An 18,093-nucleotide genomic window follows, 5' to 3' on the forward strand; every position below is an offset into this window, starting at 1 on the left:
TAGAAGTGGTACGTGGTGCTAATCTTGGCTGCACTGTCATTCAGTGCGGCATTGGCATATCTGCAGCTGTTCTCTTGCTTACCTTTCTTGAACAAAAGATGTATTTTTTTTTGTACATGTGAGTGTGTATATTCTGTGGGACTATTTTGAAAGACATTAATTATATCCCTGACCTCTGATGTTTTATTAATTGAATCCTTTATCAGCTTTTCTATGATAGCACCTGGGACTGATGTCAGGGCACCCAGGTTATGCACGTGTCCTCCTGCTTTGCTGTTTTTGCGTTACTGTCATAATTGCAGCACAGGCTGCTTGCGAAGGCCAGAGGTCTGAGAGCGCTTAAAGAGGGAGGAGAAAAGGCCCCAGTTATAAGGGCATCCTGACTTTGAAGTGTTCCTCTTCAGCAAGGCGTCAGTGTTGGCCTCTTGTGTCACTAGTGAACTTGGGAAATGCTTCTTCATCATAAACTATATATGTACATATGCATATATATGTCCCATATTTGTGGAAAACCAGAACTGTTTATTTACAAATATGGAACTCTTATATCTGTCAAAAACTTATTTTCTGTCTACTGGAATAGAAAGCTTACAGCATCAGTTTTGTAAAGGCAGTATTACGATTTGTCTGGATCACCAAATACATAGTTATCCCTGCTAGCTTTGAATTTTTTTCATCTGATATTTATTTCTTCCCTTATTTTCTACACTTCACAACTTTTGTTTTACCCTCGTGGCTATTTGCTTTTGTTTTTTTATAACACTGTGCTGCTTTCTTATTGTTGCCTTTCTTTCACCCCTGAAACCCGATAGCTTTTAGACAAACCTGTTGGCTGTCTTGGCTTCCCAGATGATTTTACCAGAGAGGGAGGAAGTTCCGTTTGACAAATCCCTTTTAAAAATCTCACAATTTTCATATGCATCTTCGTCTGTTGTTTTTCCTAATCAGTGTCACTTAGTTTCCTCGGCTTTGAAATGCTAGCAAATGTTTATATATTTGGTGTGTGCTGTGTTGATATTATATCATGCCTGTATTGTGGTTATAGAAATAAATGTAGTTATTAAATGGAGTATCGGCACTGATATGGATGATCACTCTGTCTCTGTCTTGGAGGTACAGAAAACATAACGGTGGTCATAAGAAGTTTTGATTGGGGGTCATCACATCAGAACAGTATCCAGGAGTATGCCTGCCCTGTGTGTGTATACTTCCCATTTTATGCTTTACCTTTTTAATGGGTTTTGTGTTCATTCTTTCTAAATGCCCATGTGGACGAAGTAGGCAGGTGTTATCATCTCATTAGAAATATCCAAACTGCCATGATGGAAAAGTGCTTCAAAGGAGTCTGCCTAGAACGAAGAGGGTGTCTGGGTATAGCAATTGGGAATTACTCAAATACATGTCAGTAGCGTTGTCAGTTCTGACACGTAAGTATGCACAGCCAAGTCCCTTAAACATCAATGTCTGGAGCAGTGGATGTATTTTTCTGTTACTACGTACCATGTTCCAGAGGAGAAAGCTCAAGTGGTTGTGAAATCCCATCCAGTCCCTGGTGCCATGTGTAGCAGTAGGATACAACCTGGAGGATGGCCAAGCCCGTTTGGTGTCCAAAGTGTTTTAGTCTTATACAGCTATGAGAAGGAAGCATAGGAGAGTATAAATCTGTGGACTTAACTGCAGAATGCGCAGGGCTTAGATTAACGCCACTGAAATGTGGTCACAGGAGACCCCCCCCCCTCTGTGCAGGAGAGGCACCTATAGCGACCATATAGTGATAAGATAGAGTCTGTCCCATTCTTGTACATTCATGCAGGGAACAAGGGATGCATTGCTGAAATACTATCAAATGAAATGGTCTATGAAGGTATCTCCATGTTTGGAGATGGTGTTTCATTGGTGGTGTTCTGGGAAAGACTCTCACTATGCCACCATCTGTAATGAAAAGCAGAGAGAAACAGTGCAAGGTCCCTCTAGTAAGATTGACTTGTTTCTGCACTTTTCCAGCTGACACTTCTTAACCATATAACAGCGCAGGACAAAAATGAAGTCGAACACAAACACCACCACCACCACCACCACCACCACCACCCCCCCCCCTGCAAGAACAAAGGACCCAAAAAAGCATAACCTGTTTAGGAGGAAATCCTGCCCTTCCACCTTCATGCAGCTGCAGGTGGCAAATTGCCAGCGTCTTCTAAATATGACTCTTTGACCTGAGGCTAAGTGACATGCTTTCTGTCCATGCTCTTATCTGACAGCAGTGAAGGTTTCTGAGCTGTAATCAAAGAATGCTGCAATTGGGTGGCAAAGATAGCTATTTCATTAGCATTTAAAGCCTCTGACACAGCAGTCAGATGTGCGTTTGTGTTGGTGAACATTGTAGCATCAGGAATGCTTTTGAGAGAGAAATGTGGCTAAGGCAGTTTTATGAACAATTGTGCTATCTGTTGACCAAATGTTTTTTGGGTGTCCAACACTAGCTCTGAGGCAAACCCAAGCTCCACGTGCAGCATCTGCATCTGAACTTCTTGTATCTCGTAGTCATTATATAAGGCAAACAGGATTGCCTTACACCAGACTGTTGTACCAAAGGAAATTCTGGTACGTCTGGAGTTATCAATGTTCTCTTTCCTCCTTAGCCTCCTCACCCTGCCCCTGCAAACTTGGCAGGATGGTTGGAAACCACAGCAAAGTGGGTGCAGGCAGTGTAACTATGCCAAGCAGACCTGCCTGTTTCACCAGGCATGGTCTAGCTTAGCCTTGGATAGATGCCATGTGGTGCCACTTGCCACAGTTAGCCCCTGCTGCTGCTGTCTGGCTGTTAATACTGAAGGAACCCTGGGCAAGTCTGGTGGTGAACTTTCTGTCCTTTGAATACTTTCCTAGGAGGTCGTCTTATGACTTCTTTTTAGAGTGGTGGTTGCCACTGAGGCTTCAAGAGGAGCGTGACTTGAACATCTGGACCTGCTGTAGAGTCCCATACACAAACCTTGAGAGACAGGTCTGATGTCCTCTGTCACAGCATATGGAAGTCCTGAGGTCTTCCCTTCTCTGCTGCAAAGCTTTTGCTTTAGTGTTGTCGCCACAGAAGGAGTCTGCTGGTTCTGAATCCTGCTGTAAGCTGTCAGTAATGTGACATGCTGACACAGCTGGCTTATGTGCAAACCACCACTGATCACAGCAGACACCTCTCAGCAGTGTTGATGTTAGCTGATGGGTCTCTGAACTTCTCTCCTACCAGTCCTCAACCCTGACTTTCTTGCCAGGCATGTTCCTATTGTAATATTCTCAAACTATCAGTTAAAATAAATAAATAAGCGATCTCCTCTCTTCTCTTTCTTTGAATTGTGATTATCTTAGAGGGTCATGGCAGAAGTGGTCTTGAGTGTCGTATTCCCTGAAAGTCCCTCTCCAGCTTCCAAATCTGTTTCAGATATTGTTTGGAGAGACCTGAGAACTACAGTCAGATACTGTGCCCCAATCTGTATTTGCATCCATTTCAGCTGATGGTAGTGCAAGCTGACTGGCAGCAAGTGTAGACTGTCCCCTTGGATGAGGTGTAGGAAGCAGTGGACTGCTGAGATGTCTTCTGAATGAAAAATTTGTGGGCAGTCATTAGACTTAATTTTAATAGAAATGCCCGACCTGTGTATTATGGAAGCGGTCTTGCTCTTATGGCCTCCCACTTTGTTATGGCTGCATCTACCTCCAGAGGCCAACTCCTTCTGCCTTTGTTACTAGTGAATCTCTTTCCTGAGATGCCATGGCATGAGTTATTGCAATACCATCAGTGTACGCACCTTGGTAACAAATCCACTTGTTTTTGTAAAATGTATTGACTGTTGCATCCATTCCTTGCTCTCCCTTTTGGTGGCTATCACAGCTGGTGTGATAGCTGAATGGGTGCTGTCTGTGTCCATGTGTCTGAGGGTGGGACAGACCATGGGCACTCATAGGTGCTTTTACAAGGTTTAGGTCTTGCAGCTCCCCAGATACTCACAGATCCACAGTTAGATCCTGCTTGGAGAGATTTGCAGTGGGGTTAAACAGGAGATCTGCAGCAGAAGGTTTGCTCTGCTTCCCTCTCACTTGCATGCTCCAAGGGCTGGGGTGGAGGAAAGATGGCCAGCGTGCCTGTATGGTCTCCCTTCTGTAAGTACAGGCCTACAGTCTTGTCAGGTTTAACAAAACAACTGTGTTTTTGGGTGTTTCTCTTTAGTAAAACACCAAAACAATTTACTGAAAAAATAATTAAATACCTCAACTTTAATTGTAATAGCGGTATGACTTTTTTCAACAATAGGTCAGATTAAACTGAAATTGCATGTTTTAGTATGAATATCTGTTGGGTTTAAATGCAGTATTAGATATCAGCAGAGCTGCTTGCGCCCAAGGATTAAATGGCTGAGACGTGTATTTCTTTAATTTTTTTAAAATGTTTGAGTTTATTTGTTGCTTAAAGAGCAGCAAGCAGGGCTGTGTGGTTTGGCTGTAGGAGATGTTGGAAATGCAGCTGAATGATGTTAAATGTGTAGATTCAAAGGAATCGTTTCCTTGGCTTCACGAGTTGTATTAGCTGGTATGTGCTCATTACATTGCATTTAGCAGATACTGGTTTTGCGTATTTTGGCTCTTAAATCAGCGAGTAGCGATAAGCATATCCACAGTTCCTGGTCCGTACGCTGAAGCGTATGGCATGAAGTTGGTTCGCAGACCAAACAGGAGCGGACGCTCTCCGCGCTTTATCTCAAAGGCGGAAAACTTAATCCCAGGAAACACCCCGCAGGTGGCAGCAGCCCTGCTGCCGTCCTGAGGAGGTTTTGATAAAATTCCAGTGCGGATGCTCGCAGAGCGATCTGGCACGCATCGCCACTGCACGGAAACCCGCCTCAGACTGCGGCCGCTTGCTTTTTGCATCATTCAGGCCAGGTTTTGGGAAGCTTTGCTTCGAAGTTCTGCTGAAAGCCGTGGCTGGAGGCGTCTTGCAGCCTGCCGGGGCCGGCGGTGCCGCCGAGCACCCTGGCCGCTGACAGCCGCGCCGCTCCTCCAGCTGCCAAGATCCACTGCTGAAACTATACTTTTTTATCAGGTCATGTTTGCGTCTGGCAAAGATTTGTAGACACAACATCATTAACAGCAGTGCATATTTTCACAAGATTTACCTCTTCAACACTTTTTCCAAGTTAGTAAATCATAGCTTCTTTAATGTCCTGCTGGCTGCGTGAAAAACAGGAATTTATGTAACAAGCTCTGGGCCGCAAACCTTTTCCTGTTAGGAAAATTTTTTTTTTTTCATTGCTGGCAGAGTTAGGAGACAGCTCTGTTACTCAAAGAGCGACCTCAGATGTCCTCAGTACAATAATACCAGATTATAACATTTTTGATGACTAAGGAATAGCAGTGATTTCTTAAATATTTAACACTTCTGTTGCAGAGAAGAGGGAACTGAGCCTTAGCACGGTATTTTCTCTGCCTGATGTTTTGTGTGTTTGATATGCCTATTTTGATAGTAAACAGTAAGCCTGAGCCAACTGGGTATGTTTACAAAATACAGTAAAAAAATGAACGGGCTCAGGAGGTTTTTTAATCAACAGCCGTGCAGAACAACTTTCTTGCGACATTTCTAGAGCTGGACTTGTGTCAGCCGGGGGTTCGGCTGTGGCCATCGAGTAAAAACAACGGGCTGCGCTGGGCTGGCCTCACGAGGCTTCTCGGTCGGCCCTTGTGGCTGCAGGCAAGTCCAAAGATGGATTTTTGGGCTTACCCTTCTGACGTGTTACCTGCACTTGGTGAAAATAAAACTTCAAGGCCTTCCCTAACACGCTGTAGCTAGCTAGAGAGAGGATGAGATTTTGATTGCAGGGTTACCTGCAGCGAAGAGATACAGTCCTGCGTTAATTAGTTAATATGAGAATGGCTTCCTTTCAAAATTGAATAAGGAAACACTCAAATTGTCGCTGGTGTTTGTTTAACTGGGATAATTTGTTAAAGATGGTTCTTCGGAGAAGAAGGAGAGGTTGGAAAGGCTTCTGGGGTTAGGCACATCATTTTGACTCCTTTCTGTGCTGGTTGAGCAGTGAGCTGCCATGAGGCCATGTTCTGCCATCTTCTGCTGTCGAAGAGTGCCTTGTGCCCCTGTTTGGGGTGAAGCTGCGCTCCTGGGGAGATAGTCTCAGGACACTGCTGTCTGCGCGGCGTTGCAGGACTGTAACGCTCCCTTGCTGCCCTCATCTGCTGAAGGTCTCCTCTTCAACCCCAGAATAACCATTCCTGTTGAGCTCTGCAGGTGGCCAGGTCTGCTTTGGCTGGTTGGCTTTGTGGTCCACAACATGTCATGGCCCTTGCAGGGGATTTGAGCCAGTTGTCTCTGGTTTGAGCCAGGCCCCATGAGATGACTGTTTTCACCTGGCATGCCTCCTTATGGCCTTTGTTGCTTTTCTTCTGTCAGCTGGATGTAGAGGCAATGGAGAAAGATGTGCATCTTTGAGAAAGCAGATGTGCACAGGAGGACAGGTAGAGAAGCTGAAGGAAGACGTTTCTGGAGATGCTGCTGTCACAGGCAGCACTCTGGGTTGGGAAATACCACAAAAGCAGCCAGAGACCAGAGCAGTGGCTGCGTCCCTCATCCTCTGGTTTGCCTCAAGGCATGCAAAGCTCCATGAGCTGTGTCATCCTCATGGTTTGGCACTGTAGTGGGTCTTGGGGCTCAAGTTAAAAACTGAAGAGAAGATAGATGGGAGGAAAAAGGTAGAAAAACAGGAAAGACAGAACAGGGTTTTTGTAGGTCTGGCAGCCATTTAGTGTTTTGACATAATTGGCCTACTGGCCTGCTGGTCAAGATCAGCCTTACTGCTGCTTTCTGGAAACAGTCTTTCCATTTGTGCTCCCCCAAATTTTTCCTTAGACAATGTGCTAAAAATGACTATGAATGGAAGGCAGCTACTGCATCACTTACTTCTCTGCCACTGAGGTCTAATTTCTGCTTTGCCCATTTCATGTGTTGTTTTGTGGTTCCCTCCTACTTGTTCTGCATGAATTGCAGTCCTGGTGCAGACCATGGGTCCCCATGTAGACTGTGCTACTGTCCCACCCTTCTACCAACATCTATGGCTGCCTATTTCAGCACTCTGAACTTGCAGCCTGTTGTTAGCAATTATGTCAAAATATAGGACAGCTTTTCTGTTGATATAATGTTTTTTACGTGTGCTCAGTGGAAAATTACATGAGGAAAAAAATGTTTATCTACAGCTCGGTAATGCAAAGGATAGTCTTTTGTTAACAGGTCAACCTGTGGGCTTGGATTTTGGATTTTTGGACTTTTGGATTTTTTTTCTTCTTTTTTTTTTTTTATTTAAGAACAAACCATGAAACATTACTCAGGAGACAATGAAAAGCTTCAGTACCTCTGGTCAGTCTCAGCACAAGATACGTTGTGCCCTCCAGTGCCTTCTAAGAAGAGTCAATTTTGCATATTAAAATGTTGATTTTGAAAGAGAAAGACGGTTTTAAGACTGAGGTTTTAAATGCAAGTTTATCTTATGTTGTTTGCATTCCTTTCTCCCTTATGATTTCTTAGGCAATTTGTGGTGTTTATTTATAAAAATTAGAACCTAATCCTCAACTGTTTTTCTATATGTGTTTTCTCACATAACACAAGTAATATAAACCTCACTAATATTCAGTGGCAATACTCACAGGCTGGCGTGTTTGCAGGGTTTAGGGATGTGCATGATGAGGTGCTATTATAAGGACCATACAATAGGATCTAGCATTCCTGAACTTTGATTAAAACAATAATTAAAAAAAAAAAATCCCTAAATGCAATCAGGGTGAAGCTGATGATGAGATCTTTAGTTATCTTCTTGGTCTTCTGGTATGTTTTGTCTCCTTTATGAAGAATTTGTATTTCAGAACAGCTCCTTCAGTATTTTATTTAACTTTTTATAATGTCAGATGTGATCGGGCCACATGACAGACAAATTGACATGGCAACTCTCTGCATGCTTGTTTCAACCAGTTCTGACTGGTGAGCTGATAAAAGATGTTTCCAGACTGGCATGTTTTCCCATTTCATGATTACCCCATGTTTTCTAACAAAATGCAAGTATGTCTGCAAAGACAAATATTAGTACACCATAAAAGAAGCATATTTTCTCCATTTCTTACACCTTATTTTGTTTTTCAGAATTCAATCCGTCACAACCTATCTCTACACAGCAAGTTCATCAGAGTGCAGAATGAGGGAACAGGGAAGAGTTCCTGGTGGATGCTCAATCCTGAAGGAGGAAAGAGTGGCAAATCTCCTAGGAGGCGAGCAGCATCCATGGATAACAACAGCAAGTTTGCCAAAAGCAGAGGCAGAGCTGCCAAGAAAAAAGCATCCCTTCAGTCTGGTCAAGAGGGAAATGGTGACAGCCCCGGATCGCAGTTCTCGAAGTGGCCTGCAAGCCCCAGCTCTCACAGTAACGATGACTTTGATAACTGGAGTACATTTCGACCTAGAACTAGCTCTAACGCTAGTACGATTAGCGGAAGACTTTCTCCTATTTTGCCAGAGCAAGATGATCTTGGAGATGGGGATGTGCACTCCATGGTATACCCATCATCAGCCACCAAAATGACTTCTACTCTACCCAGCCTTTCAGAGATGAGTAATTCTGAGAACATGGAGAATCTTTTGGATAACCTTAATCTCTTGTCACCTAATACGTCAATGACTGTGTCAACCCAGTCTTCATCTGCTACCCTGATGCAGCAAACACCAGGTTACTCGTTTGCATCCTCAACCACAAGTATAGGTTCACCAAATCCAGACTACAGGAAATTTACCTATGCTCAAGCTAGCATGAACTCTTTGCCCCAGATTCCTATGCAGACTCTTCAAGACAGTAAATCAAGCTATGGATCGATGAGCCAATATAACTGTCCCGCAGGACTTCTGAAGGAGTTACTGACTTCCGATTCTCCACCGCACAATGATATCTTGGCATCAGTAGACACTGGTGTTTCCCAGGCTAGTGGCAGGGCGCTGGGCCAAAGTGTGCTGATGGTCGCTAACTCGGTGATGCCAACTTATGGCAGTCAACCGCCCCACAACAAAATGATGAACCCTAACACCCGCCCTCACCAAGGACATAACCAGCCAACACCTGCAGTTAATGGTCGTGCCTTGTCACACACAGTGAACACCATGTCACATACTTCAGGTCTAAATCGCTTGTCGACAGTGAAGACTTCGTTACAAGTGCCTATGAGTCACCCGATGCAGATGAATGCTATGAACCCGTATGCCCCTGTTAACAGTTGCAATGGCTACGGAAGGGTGGGAATTGTTTCCCTTCACCAGGAGAAGCTTCCCAGTGACTTAGATGACATGTTAATTGAACGGTTGGACTGTGACATGGAGTCGATTATCCGTAATGACCTTATGGATGGAGAAACGTTAGATTTTAACTTTGACACTGTATTGCCTAACCAAAGTTTTCAGCACAGCGTAAAGACAACCACACACAGTTGGGTGTCAGGCTAGGATGTAGTAGGAGGTAAGCTGTGCTTTTTATAATAAAGCTGAAAAACAACTAAAGGGAAAAGAGATGTCAAAATGCTTAAAATCTGGGTGGCCTTCTGTGTTGGTGCGTGAAGTGCCTCTATTACAGTCAGTCACTTTCCAGTCCTTTATTGGTTTGTAAATCAAGTTTGCACTGGTGCATTAGGATTACCATGTACCAACTTTTCCCTTTTAAGTTATCTTAAAGCTAGTTTGAGCATATTTTAATAGATTTAACCTTTTAGTGTGAATGTTAATTTGTTCTTTTTGTTGTTTTTTTTTTTCTTCCTAGGCTACGGTTAAATTCTCCAGACTTGTCTGACAGCAGGAACTGAGAAAAGCAGTACAAAGATGTCCTTCACCTTCCTTTTTAATTTTCTTGACAAAGCTGTGCGCATGCACTAGCTTTTTTTTTTGGGTCTTTTTTTTCTTTTTTCTTCCTTTCGTCAGAGTTGGCAGCAGACAGAGTATTTTCCTGTACAGGATGTTTGCCCAAGGTTTGCAGGTTATGTGCTGCTGTAGATAAGAACTGTGCCATTGGAAATTTCATTACTCTGAAGTGCCAAATTCACTACACCATATAATCACAGCAAAGACTCTTACTTACATCATGTTGTGCTTTCGGTTTTGTACAGTATGATCTGTAGAAGAAGAATTGTTTTTTAAGACTATCTGTTTTGGTCCAAGAAAAGTTTATAAACTTTTGTAAGAATACTGTGATGATCTCATGCCCTAAGTAAGTTTAACCTTCGTTGATGTTACCTGTGTTCTTATGATTGAGATAACTGTGGACTTGCCTTGCAGCAGTATGAACTGCATTATTTTACTCAAAATTGCCACACATTTCATATGGGAACAGAATAGCCCGTTAAATATGATCCTACTAAACTCACCGACTATTCAGAGCAAACAGTAGGTTAAATGCCATTTGATAAGTTACCTGTATGTATGTAAATTTATGCAAGAATATATCTGGATTTCATTGTCAGACTAATGACTTTATTGTTGGACTTAAGACAATTTTTGGAATACTTTCCAAGATATTTTTCTTATAATTAAAGTCTACTTTTGTTACATAGGCAACTTAAAAAAAAAAAGAATCTGAGATCTGGCAGCATTCATAACCTCTTCATTTTGTACAGTATTTTAACTGGATTAAGTACATGTTTTTATAAATTTCCCTAAGCACTTGGGAGTGCTAATAAAGGAAAAGCTTAATAAGTATCTTGAATACAAAACATTTCTGTCCCTTTTTTTTGTTGTGTGATGTATAAATATAGACAACTTTATGTTTAGGAAATATTTAATCAGTTTTATATATGCATTTTTAGAAATGTCATCTGCTTCTACTATCATTTTAACTCTGACTACCACAAAGTGTTAAGTATTCATTGTTAGACGCTTGTACAATGCTTCACATTTATATTTATTTCATGGAGGTCTCATAATGTTTGTGCACTCAAGAGCAGGACTTTTTGGAGAAAATCCATAATTTTAGAAAAATTAGTGACAAAATTGTCATTTGTCTTAATTAGCACTGGTTTTAGGGTCTGTCAGTGTTTCTTTTGTAAAGCAGTATGTTTGAAGAGGCAGAAGTGCTACTTTTCAGTGGGAGGCTAAAACTTTTGTGACCCCCTATTAGTGGGCAAAACGTTACTGTTTTTTTAAATAAGAAAGATAAAGTAAGTGGCAAAGTTACACAAATACACCAGCTGTAGGGTAGGGGAGAGCATTAACGATAAAGGCCTTGTTCCTGTGGAAGAACCTGCTCTTGTTGGAGCAGGCACACTGACAGCTACCCGAGCATTTTCAGGATTGGGTCTTCGATAAATGATTTCTGATTTTTTGTAATCGCATGATGCAGTTTTGTGTGGATATTGGGCCTTACCTGTCTTTTCACTGGTTGCTACACGTTGTTTGTGCTATAGAAATCCCTGGACCTTTTTTTATGCACTGATAGGGTGAACAGTTTTTGTGCTAGGGCTGGCTGTTGTGAAGAAGGGGAGAAATAAATATTTTTCACTGATTTTTGTTTTGTCTACGTAGCCCACAACTGGAAAATGTTCTAATTGAAACACACGTTCCCTGTAGTGATGGCGTGTGGCGGAGAAAGAAATGGCATGTGCCAAGAAAATGAAGTTTAGTAACAAGCCATATATTTAATGATCCTGTTATGACTTTCCTAAGGCTCTGCAATGTATTTATTGATGTGCTAGCATTTAGCTCCCTGTTGGGCTTAAATCACTACTAATTACAGCTGGTCCTACTTTTTTAGATATCCTATTACAGTTGTCAGCAGTTCCAGAGGTTGATGTTGAGCTGTCCCTGTGATACAGGATCTCCCTCAGCATGAAATCTGTCTTTGAACTTCTGTTGAGCAAAATGAAATGTTCTTAGTGCTGAAGCCTCGATGAAGCTGCCTGCTTTTACAGGCAAATATCTCTAGTAGCATCTTCACCATCAAATTCATAGTCTCTGAGACTTGGTAAACCCTGGCAGTGGAGCAAGCGGAGGGCTCATGTATGGGTTTCTGAAGATCTTTCTGCTGCGTGTGCAAAAATGTTTGCTCCCAAATGGGCACTGATATTCATAGGCCAAAGTAGTCATAAAAATCACCTCTGCATGCAAAGAAAGCAGTACTTAATGCTATACTCCATGGGGTTGCAGCTGAACATGCTACATTTAACAATATACCTCCTGTTTATTATTTACTGCTACTGTATAACTTCCTGTATACAGATATTTTCTTCATTTCCTTTTATAACTATCAATAACTATGAATAACATAAATGTAGCCGTTCCTTAATTACAACAGTCTGTAGGAAGCCCCTTTTAATTATTGTGAGAAAGCAGTTGTAGATAATCAGAGATCTGGGCTGTGTGGTCAAATTTCTTTCCTTTTTTTCTTTTTTTTTTTTTTGTGGTGCCATTCTAAGATTTGCAATTGTAATTCTAGAATACTGTGAAGTCTGGTGAAGGGGCATGTTGTCTGACTTGAAAACAAACATTATGTGACCTCTAGTAATAAATCCTTTTTTAGTAAAAGTACCAAGTTTCTGGAGTAACTTAGTTTGTCAGAATTGTTGTAAATGATTGGTTTGTGAATTGTGCAGATGATCTTACCTATGCAGCCTTGTTTTTGACTTTTCTCTGGTTTGTACTGTTATTAAAAGTTTATTGTATGATAGAGCTGTTCAGATATTTTAAATATAAAGATGTATTGTTTCCATAATATAGCTATATGATATATGTTTAGGTAGTAGATGCATTAATTGGAAAGCTCTGCTTTGATAAACTGACAATTTGCCTACACTTATAAGCAAAAGTCATATTGCTTATTATCGGCTTAAGTCAACAGAGCATCCCTAAGAAGAGAAGTTAAAATTGGACCAATTATAAAACAGTATAAAATTTGCACTTGTTAAACCACTGGATGTATGTTAGTACTTTTTTATTTTTTTACTGATTTGAAATTCCTATTTTCATTAAGAAATTGCTAGGATCCTTAATTTATGACTGATTTGAATAAGGTATTCTCATTATTATTATTATTTTGGTAATCATAATGTAAAATGCAGCATGGTTTATGCAAGCAAAAATCAAATTACTTGGCATTAAAACTGGCCTCTTTTTTGAGGGTGTTCCACAAACCAGCAATATCGTGAGAGATTGGCATGTACATACTGCTAGTTCTACTTGCGAGTGGTGTGACAGCTCTTCAACGCTTCACTGCTCTGACTTAGTCACATTGCAGAATTAAAATTCATGTGTGGATATTTTCAGAAAAAGTGCCTGATGTACTTCTACAGACACACAAGAACAATCCCTGACAGTTTGTTGTATAAAGCCATAAATGTATATAAATAATGTTTAAAAGGTTTTGTGTCCTTTCTTGTATACGGAGAATGAGATTTGTACCAGGATTCTACTTGTGATTAGTAATCCTTCTACCCAGACGTTGTCGTAATCACTTTCCTTACCGCGTAATCTTTTTAATTATGATGATCCCATTTGGACAATCCTGATGGCATTAGCAATTTTATATGGAAAAATACCTCATGGTACCAAGCCTTGCCTGGCAAGATGATACCATATTAACGAGCAAACACTAACTGCAGAATAGTTAACAAATTTTCCATTACTTGGTATAAAGGAATTTCTCTCTCTTGGCATTGCTTCTGGAATTGGAACTGCAGCAGGTACAGGAACCTAATAGGGCTTGTGTTACCAGTGTTTTATCACAACACAGTGTGCTAAAAGTAACTTGTTTACAAGTCTTTGGGACTAAACGCAAGAAGAATCCATGCCTGACTCTTAGGACTCGCGAGAGATCTTTGTGTAGAGACGCTTTGTTACTGGAAGCTGCATTAGGCAGCATCAGACCATGTTGCCAGTGCTTCAACAAGCCTAGTTCAGAGAAAATGACAAAAAAAGTCCTGAAATCCTTTCAGAATGGGTATTTGTAAGTATAAGCTCTTAATAAAATTGCTATGACATGAGATGGTAATTAGTGTATCAGAATGTTATGTAATGCATTGTTAAAGAAGAAAAAAAAATGGCACGCTAACATCCATCAAACTGCAGGAAAGAATTAGTCTTTTAGTCCAAATTACATGTTAGATCCTAATGCTATTAAATGTGGGAGGGAGCCAGCTCTGGAGAGACATTTTGCTCTTCCCTTCGCTCCCCCTGTTAAAGCAAGATGGTTCACAAAGTCCTCTTGGCCCTCTTTTCCCTCGTTTTCACCTCTTGCCTTCCTTTGCCCCTCCTGCCTTCCTGAAGTACGTACCTTTTCTCAGAGTAGGAGTTTTTTCTTTGCTGAACATTTGGGCTATATAGGCCAACCTGCATGGTGCTGCTCCTTTCGCAGCCGTGCTTTATGCTGTGGCGGCAGGAGTGCTGATGTGAGTAGAGAGAGCAGGAATGTCTAATTTTTTTTTTTTTTTTTTTTTTTTTTAAATTTAGATTGTGTTTCAAAACAGAGCTGGAAGAAAGGAGGAGAGGCTGCCAAAACAGACAGCCAATAACACCCACGCCACAGTAGTCTTGTGAGGCCCAGCTCCCTGCTTGCCTGCAGGTGGGGAGGGAGAGGGGTGGCAGAGAGCAGGCTTTTAATGAATTGCTGGCAAAAATGCCAGTTTGATCTTAAAGTGAGCAGAGGTAGACCTAAAAAGCATGAAAGAACATTGCACATAAAAATAGGAATATTTAAAGAAATTTGAAAAATAATTTTCCCTTGTACTTTGCAGTTCCATCTTTATTTTGGCTTTGCCCTTTTTTTTTTCAGTGTACATTTTGGAAGGGTTTTTGCACGTTAGGGGAAGCTGAGGGTATCTTCATTGACGTTTTGAAAGCCTGACTTCTGGAATGGGAGGGTTATAAGATCCAAAGATGGTCTCTTTGGGTGTTCGCGAAGCCGTTGTTGGAAAGGATGCACATCTAATTGGTACATGACTAGTTACTGCTGTTGGGAGAAATAGTCAAAGCTTGTCTCTTGGGAAGGGACCGGCTAGCAATTTATGCCAATCTGGCAACAAGGGATTTGAATCTGCTGATCAAGCACAGAAACCTCAAAGCATCCTTGTGCTCTGAGTCAGTTCTGCATCAATGTAGTAAACAGGGTTTTGTGCAGAAACATCAGCTATTATGTCATGTCAATTGATGATCCGATTAAAAGTACAAATAGCATTAGATGTTGCGACAACGTATTGTGCAGCTGGTGTGCAAGGACGGGTTTTGTGAAGACCCTGAGAAGGAAAAACTTGCACTGAGCAGTGCCTGTGGTCATGCCCACTGCTGGAATTGCATGCAAATCCCTGTTCATTACCTGGTGATGTTTTGCCTGGGGTAATGTTCTGGCATGTGCCAAAATGATAGCTAAAATTAGGAGGCAGGGACAGCGCCCCATCTTATTTTATTTTATGTTTTTCTGCTTGCTGTTGGACCCTGGGGCATTCAGAAATTTTGCATTTATTTTTTGTGAGTAAACTTCTTGCGTAGGTGTTCATCACTGAGGTGATGGGAAAAGGGATGAGGGCTTTGTGCAGTACAACTGGAGGAGCACTGGAGAAAGCTTCTGATGGGTTTAATAGGGCTGTGGAGTGAAGAATCTGTCAAGGAGCTTGTTCATAACTTGGAACCTCAACATTTTAGATCCTTGCTGTGTGCTCATCTATAGTTGCCCATGCCATCCTTAAATTAAGAGGCCTTTCCAAGCGGTTGCATTCTCAGAGACACTACCTGAGCAGGCAACTGCCCAGAGCTTGCACAAGAGCTTTGCTGGCTTTCCAGGGAACTGTGGAGTTTGGCAGGAATGTCTAAATTGTTTCTGAAATATTCAATCAACTTCAATTTTGCTGAAGTCAGAGGAGTTAATGGAAAAGTCACATAGAATTCAATAGAACTTCAATAGAATTCAATAGAACTTCAATAGAAGTGCATGTATATGCTTTCGAAAGGGAGGGGTGTTTCTGGGATGATGAAGCAGGGCAAGTGTTTGCTTTGAAGGGCAAAGGAGGCTGGATTTCTCTGGGGTAAGGGCTCAATGTAGCAAAAAAAGAGCTTCCTTTCTGTTGTGTCCAGTAGCAGCCACAGATGGCACAACATCCAGGGCTGATTTATTGCTTGGGTCTTTTTGACCAGGTGCAAACAAGTGACGAGCTGTGAAACCCTGTGAGAGCTGGAGTGTCATTTCAGGAGTCCAAATAAGTTACCACTTCCTGCTCCTCCCTTTCTTCCCCCTTCACCCCATCAATTTACAGCACTTGAGAAGAGTGTTACTGTTCGGGTTTTTATTTTTTTTTAATATCTTTCCACCCTGCTCAAGAGGAGCTGGGCTAGGCAAGGCCTTGTGTCCTCCTTTCAGCCCCAACAGTGATGGCTGAGCTGTGATAAGGAAGTTCTTTGCTGCCTCCTCCTCCTCCTTCAGCCCATACAACAGACCTCTCGAATTAATGCCCAAATGAGCCTCAAAGCCAAAGTTGATTCACTCCATGGATGCCTGTAGGAGCCCTTTGAGGTGGGAAGTCTCAACAGCCTATGGGTCTCCTACTCGGGGGCTTCTAAACTGAAAATAGCCTGGCAATGGCAGGGGAAGTCCTGGGGAAGGGGCTTGTCATGCAGCTGCTCCACCACTGGCCCTCTCCCACTCTGCCTTGGTGTCCTTTAACCCTTGCACTGAGCTTTGTTGGTCTGCAAGGCAAGGCTTTCACAGAAGGGCTTTCTGAGCAGTGTTTCCACAGCCCAGATGTCTCATTCTGCCACAGGCAAACTCTGCTGGTGTAAGCCCATGTGTCTGGAAGTTTATTTTCAGCATAAAATAAGTGCCACCCTCCAGCTACAGTCTCCTTGAGCAGCTGGCTGTCTTCATCTCAGTGGTCCTGGTGTGGTAGGTACAGCAAAACAAAGAGCCTGCTGGTGACTGAGCAGCATGCCAAGCAGATGGGGCTAGTATTGACTCCAGAAATGACATTGAATAATAATATTCAATATAATTATATTGAATATGCTGGACTCCAATGTAACTGCTGGGAGAGCTGTTGCTTAAATAGGACTGAGTGCCGGACAAATGAAGTGAAAAAAAAAAAAAAAAAAAAAGATGATGCTGGTCTTTCCAAGGCGTCCTAGCATCATCAGAGGAGCTGAGTTTGACTTCCACATGGGGTAACTTCACAGAACGTGTAATACAGACTTGGTAGCAGCATGGAGTGATGGGGGGAAATAGTGGCCGTGTCCCTGCTGGAGGGAGCTGTGCTTCACAAATGTGGCTAAGTCAGCAAGCGTGGGGACACAGGTGATGAGTGTAACCTGTTTGGATTTTCACTGGCTCTCACTGAAGTTTCTGAGACAACTGGGATGTAATGGAGGTCCTCTCAGTGCCTACACTGTTTTAAAGGGTTGGCCATCTGACTGCGAGTAGAACTTGGCTTTTCCAAACTAGGGAAGCTGCCACTGCCTTCCTTCACGGACCTGTGCTGTTCAATGAGTTGGAACAACAATCAGCAGAAGCGGCTGATGACCTAAATCGTTGAATGCATCATTATACAGGACAGTGAAATGTCAGGCTGTGCCAACAGCTGCAGAAGGGTTTCAGGATGTTTTGTGACTAGCTGATAAACCAGCAGATATGATTAAGTGTTGATAAATGTGAAATAATGCGGAGGGGAGAAGGGAAAAGTGAGTCTAGCGCATATGGATGCATAATGAACCCTGGATGAGGTGCTACCACCATGAGAAAGATCTTGCAGTCATTGGAAGGATTTCTTGCTAGTCACAGCTCACAATGAGCTGACAAAAAGACACAGCAGAAATAAGAGTAGGGGAAGAGAATGGAAAACCTCTGTTGTGCTACTGCTTACATGCAAAATGCACCCATATCGTAAATATTGCATGCTGTTTGGCTTTCAAAGATGGTATTGCACAGCTACAATGAGCCAAGAGCAGAGACTATAAATAGAAGGGATGAGTGAGGGTGGGTATAGATGAGTGAGGTGATAGAGGTTTGTAAAATTGTCAATGCTGTGGAGAAGGTGAATAGGAAATGATTA

The 18,093-nt window shown here is 42.1% G+C and overlaps 1 protein-coding gene across 1 annotated transcript in view; it reads left to right on the plus strand.

Moving 5' to 3' along the window:
- Nucleotides 1-9,907, plus strand: part of FOXO1 (forkhead box O1) — a 63,455-nt gene extending 53,548 nt beyond the window's left edge. The window contains exons 2-3 of the mRNA XM_075709078.1: nucleotides 8,186-9,542; nucleotides 9,840-9,907. Of these exons, the coding sequence (XP_075565193.1) occupies nucleotides 8,186-9,529 (1,344 nt within the window). The 3' untranslated portion in view covers nucleotides 9,530-9,542; nucleotides 9,840-9,907. The remainder of the gene's footprint in view (nucleotides 1-8,185; nucleotides 9,543-9,839) is intronic.
- Nucleotides 9,908-18,093: the final 8,186 nt, after the last annotated feature.

Source organism: Pelecanus crispus, chromosome 1, assembly GCF_030463565.1.
Source record: "Pelecanus crispus isolate bPelCri1 chromosome 1, bPelCri1.pri, whole genome shotgun sequence".
NCBI lineage: Eukaryota > Metazoa > Chordata > Aves > Pelecaniformes > Pelecanidae > Pelecanus > Pelecanus crispus.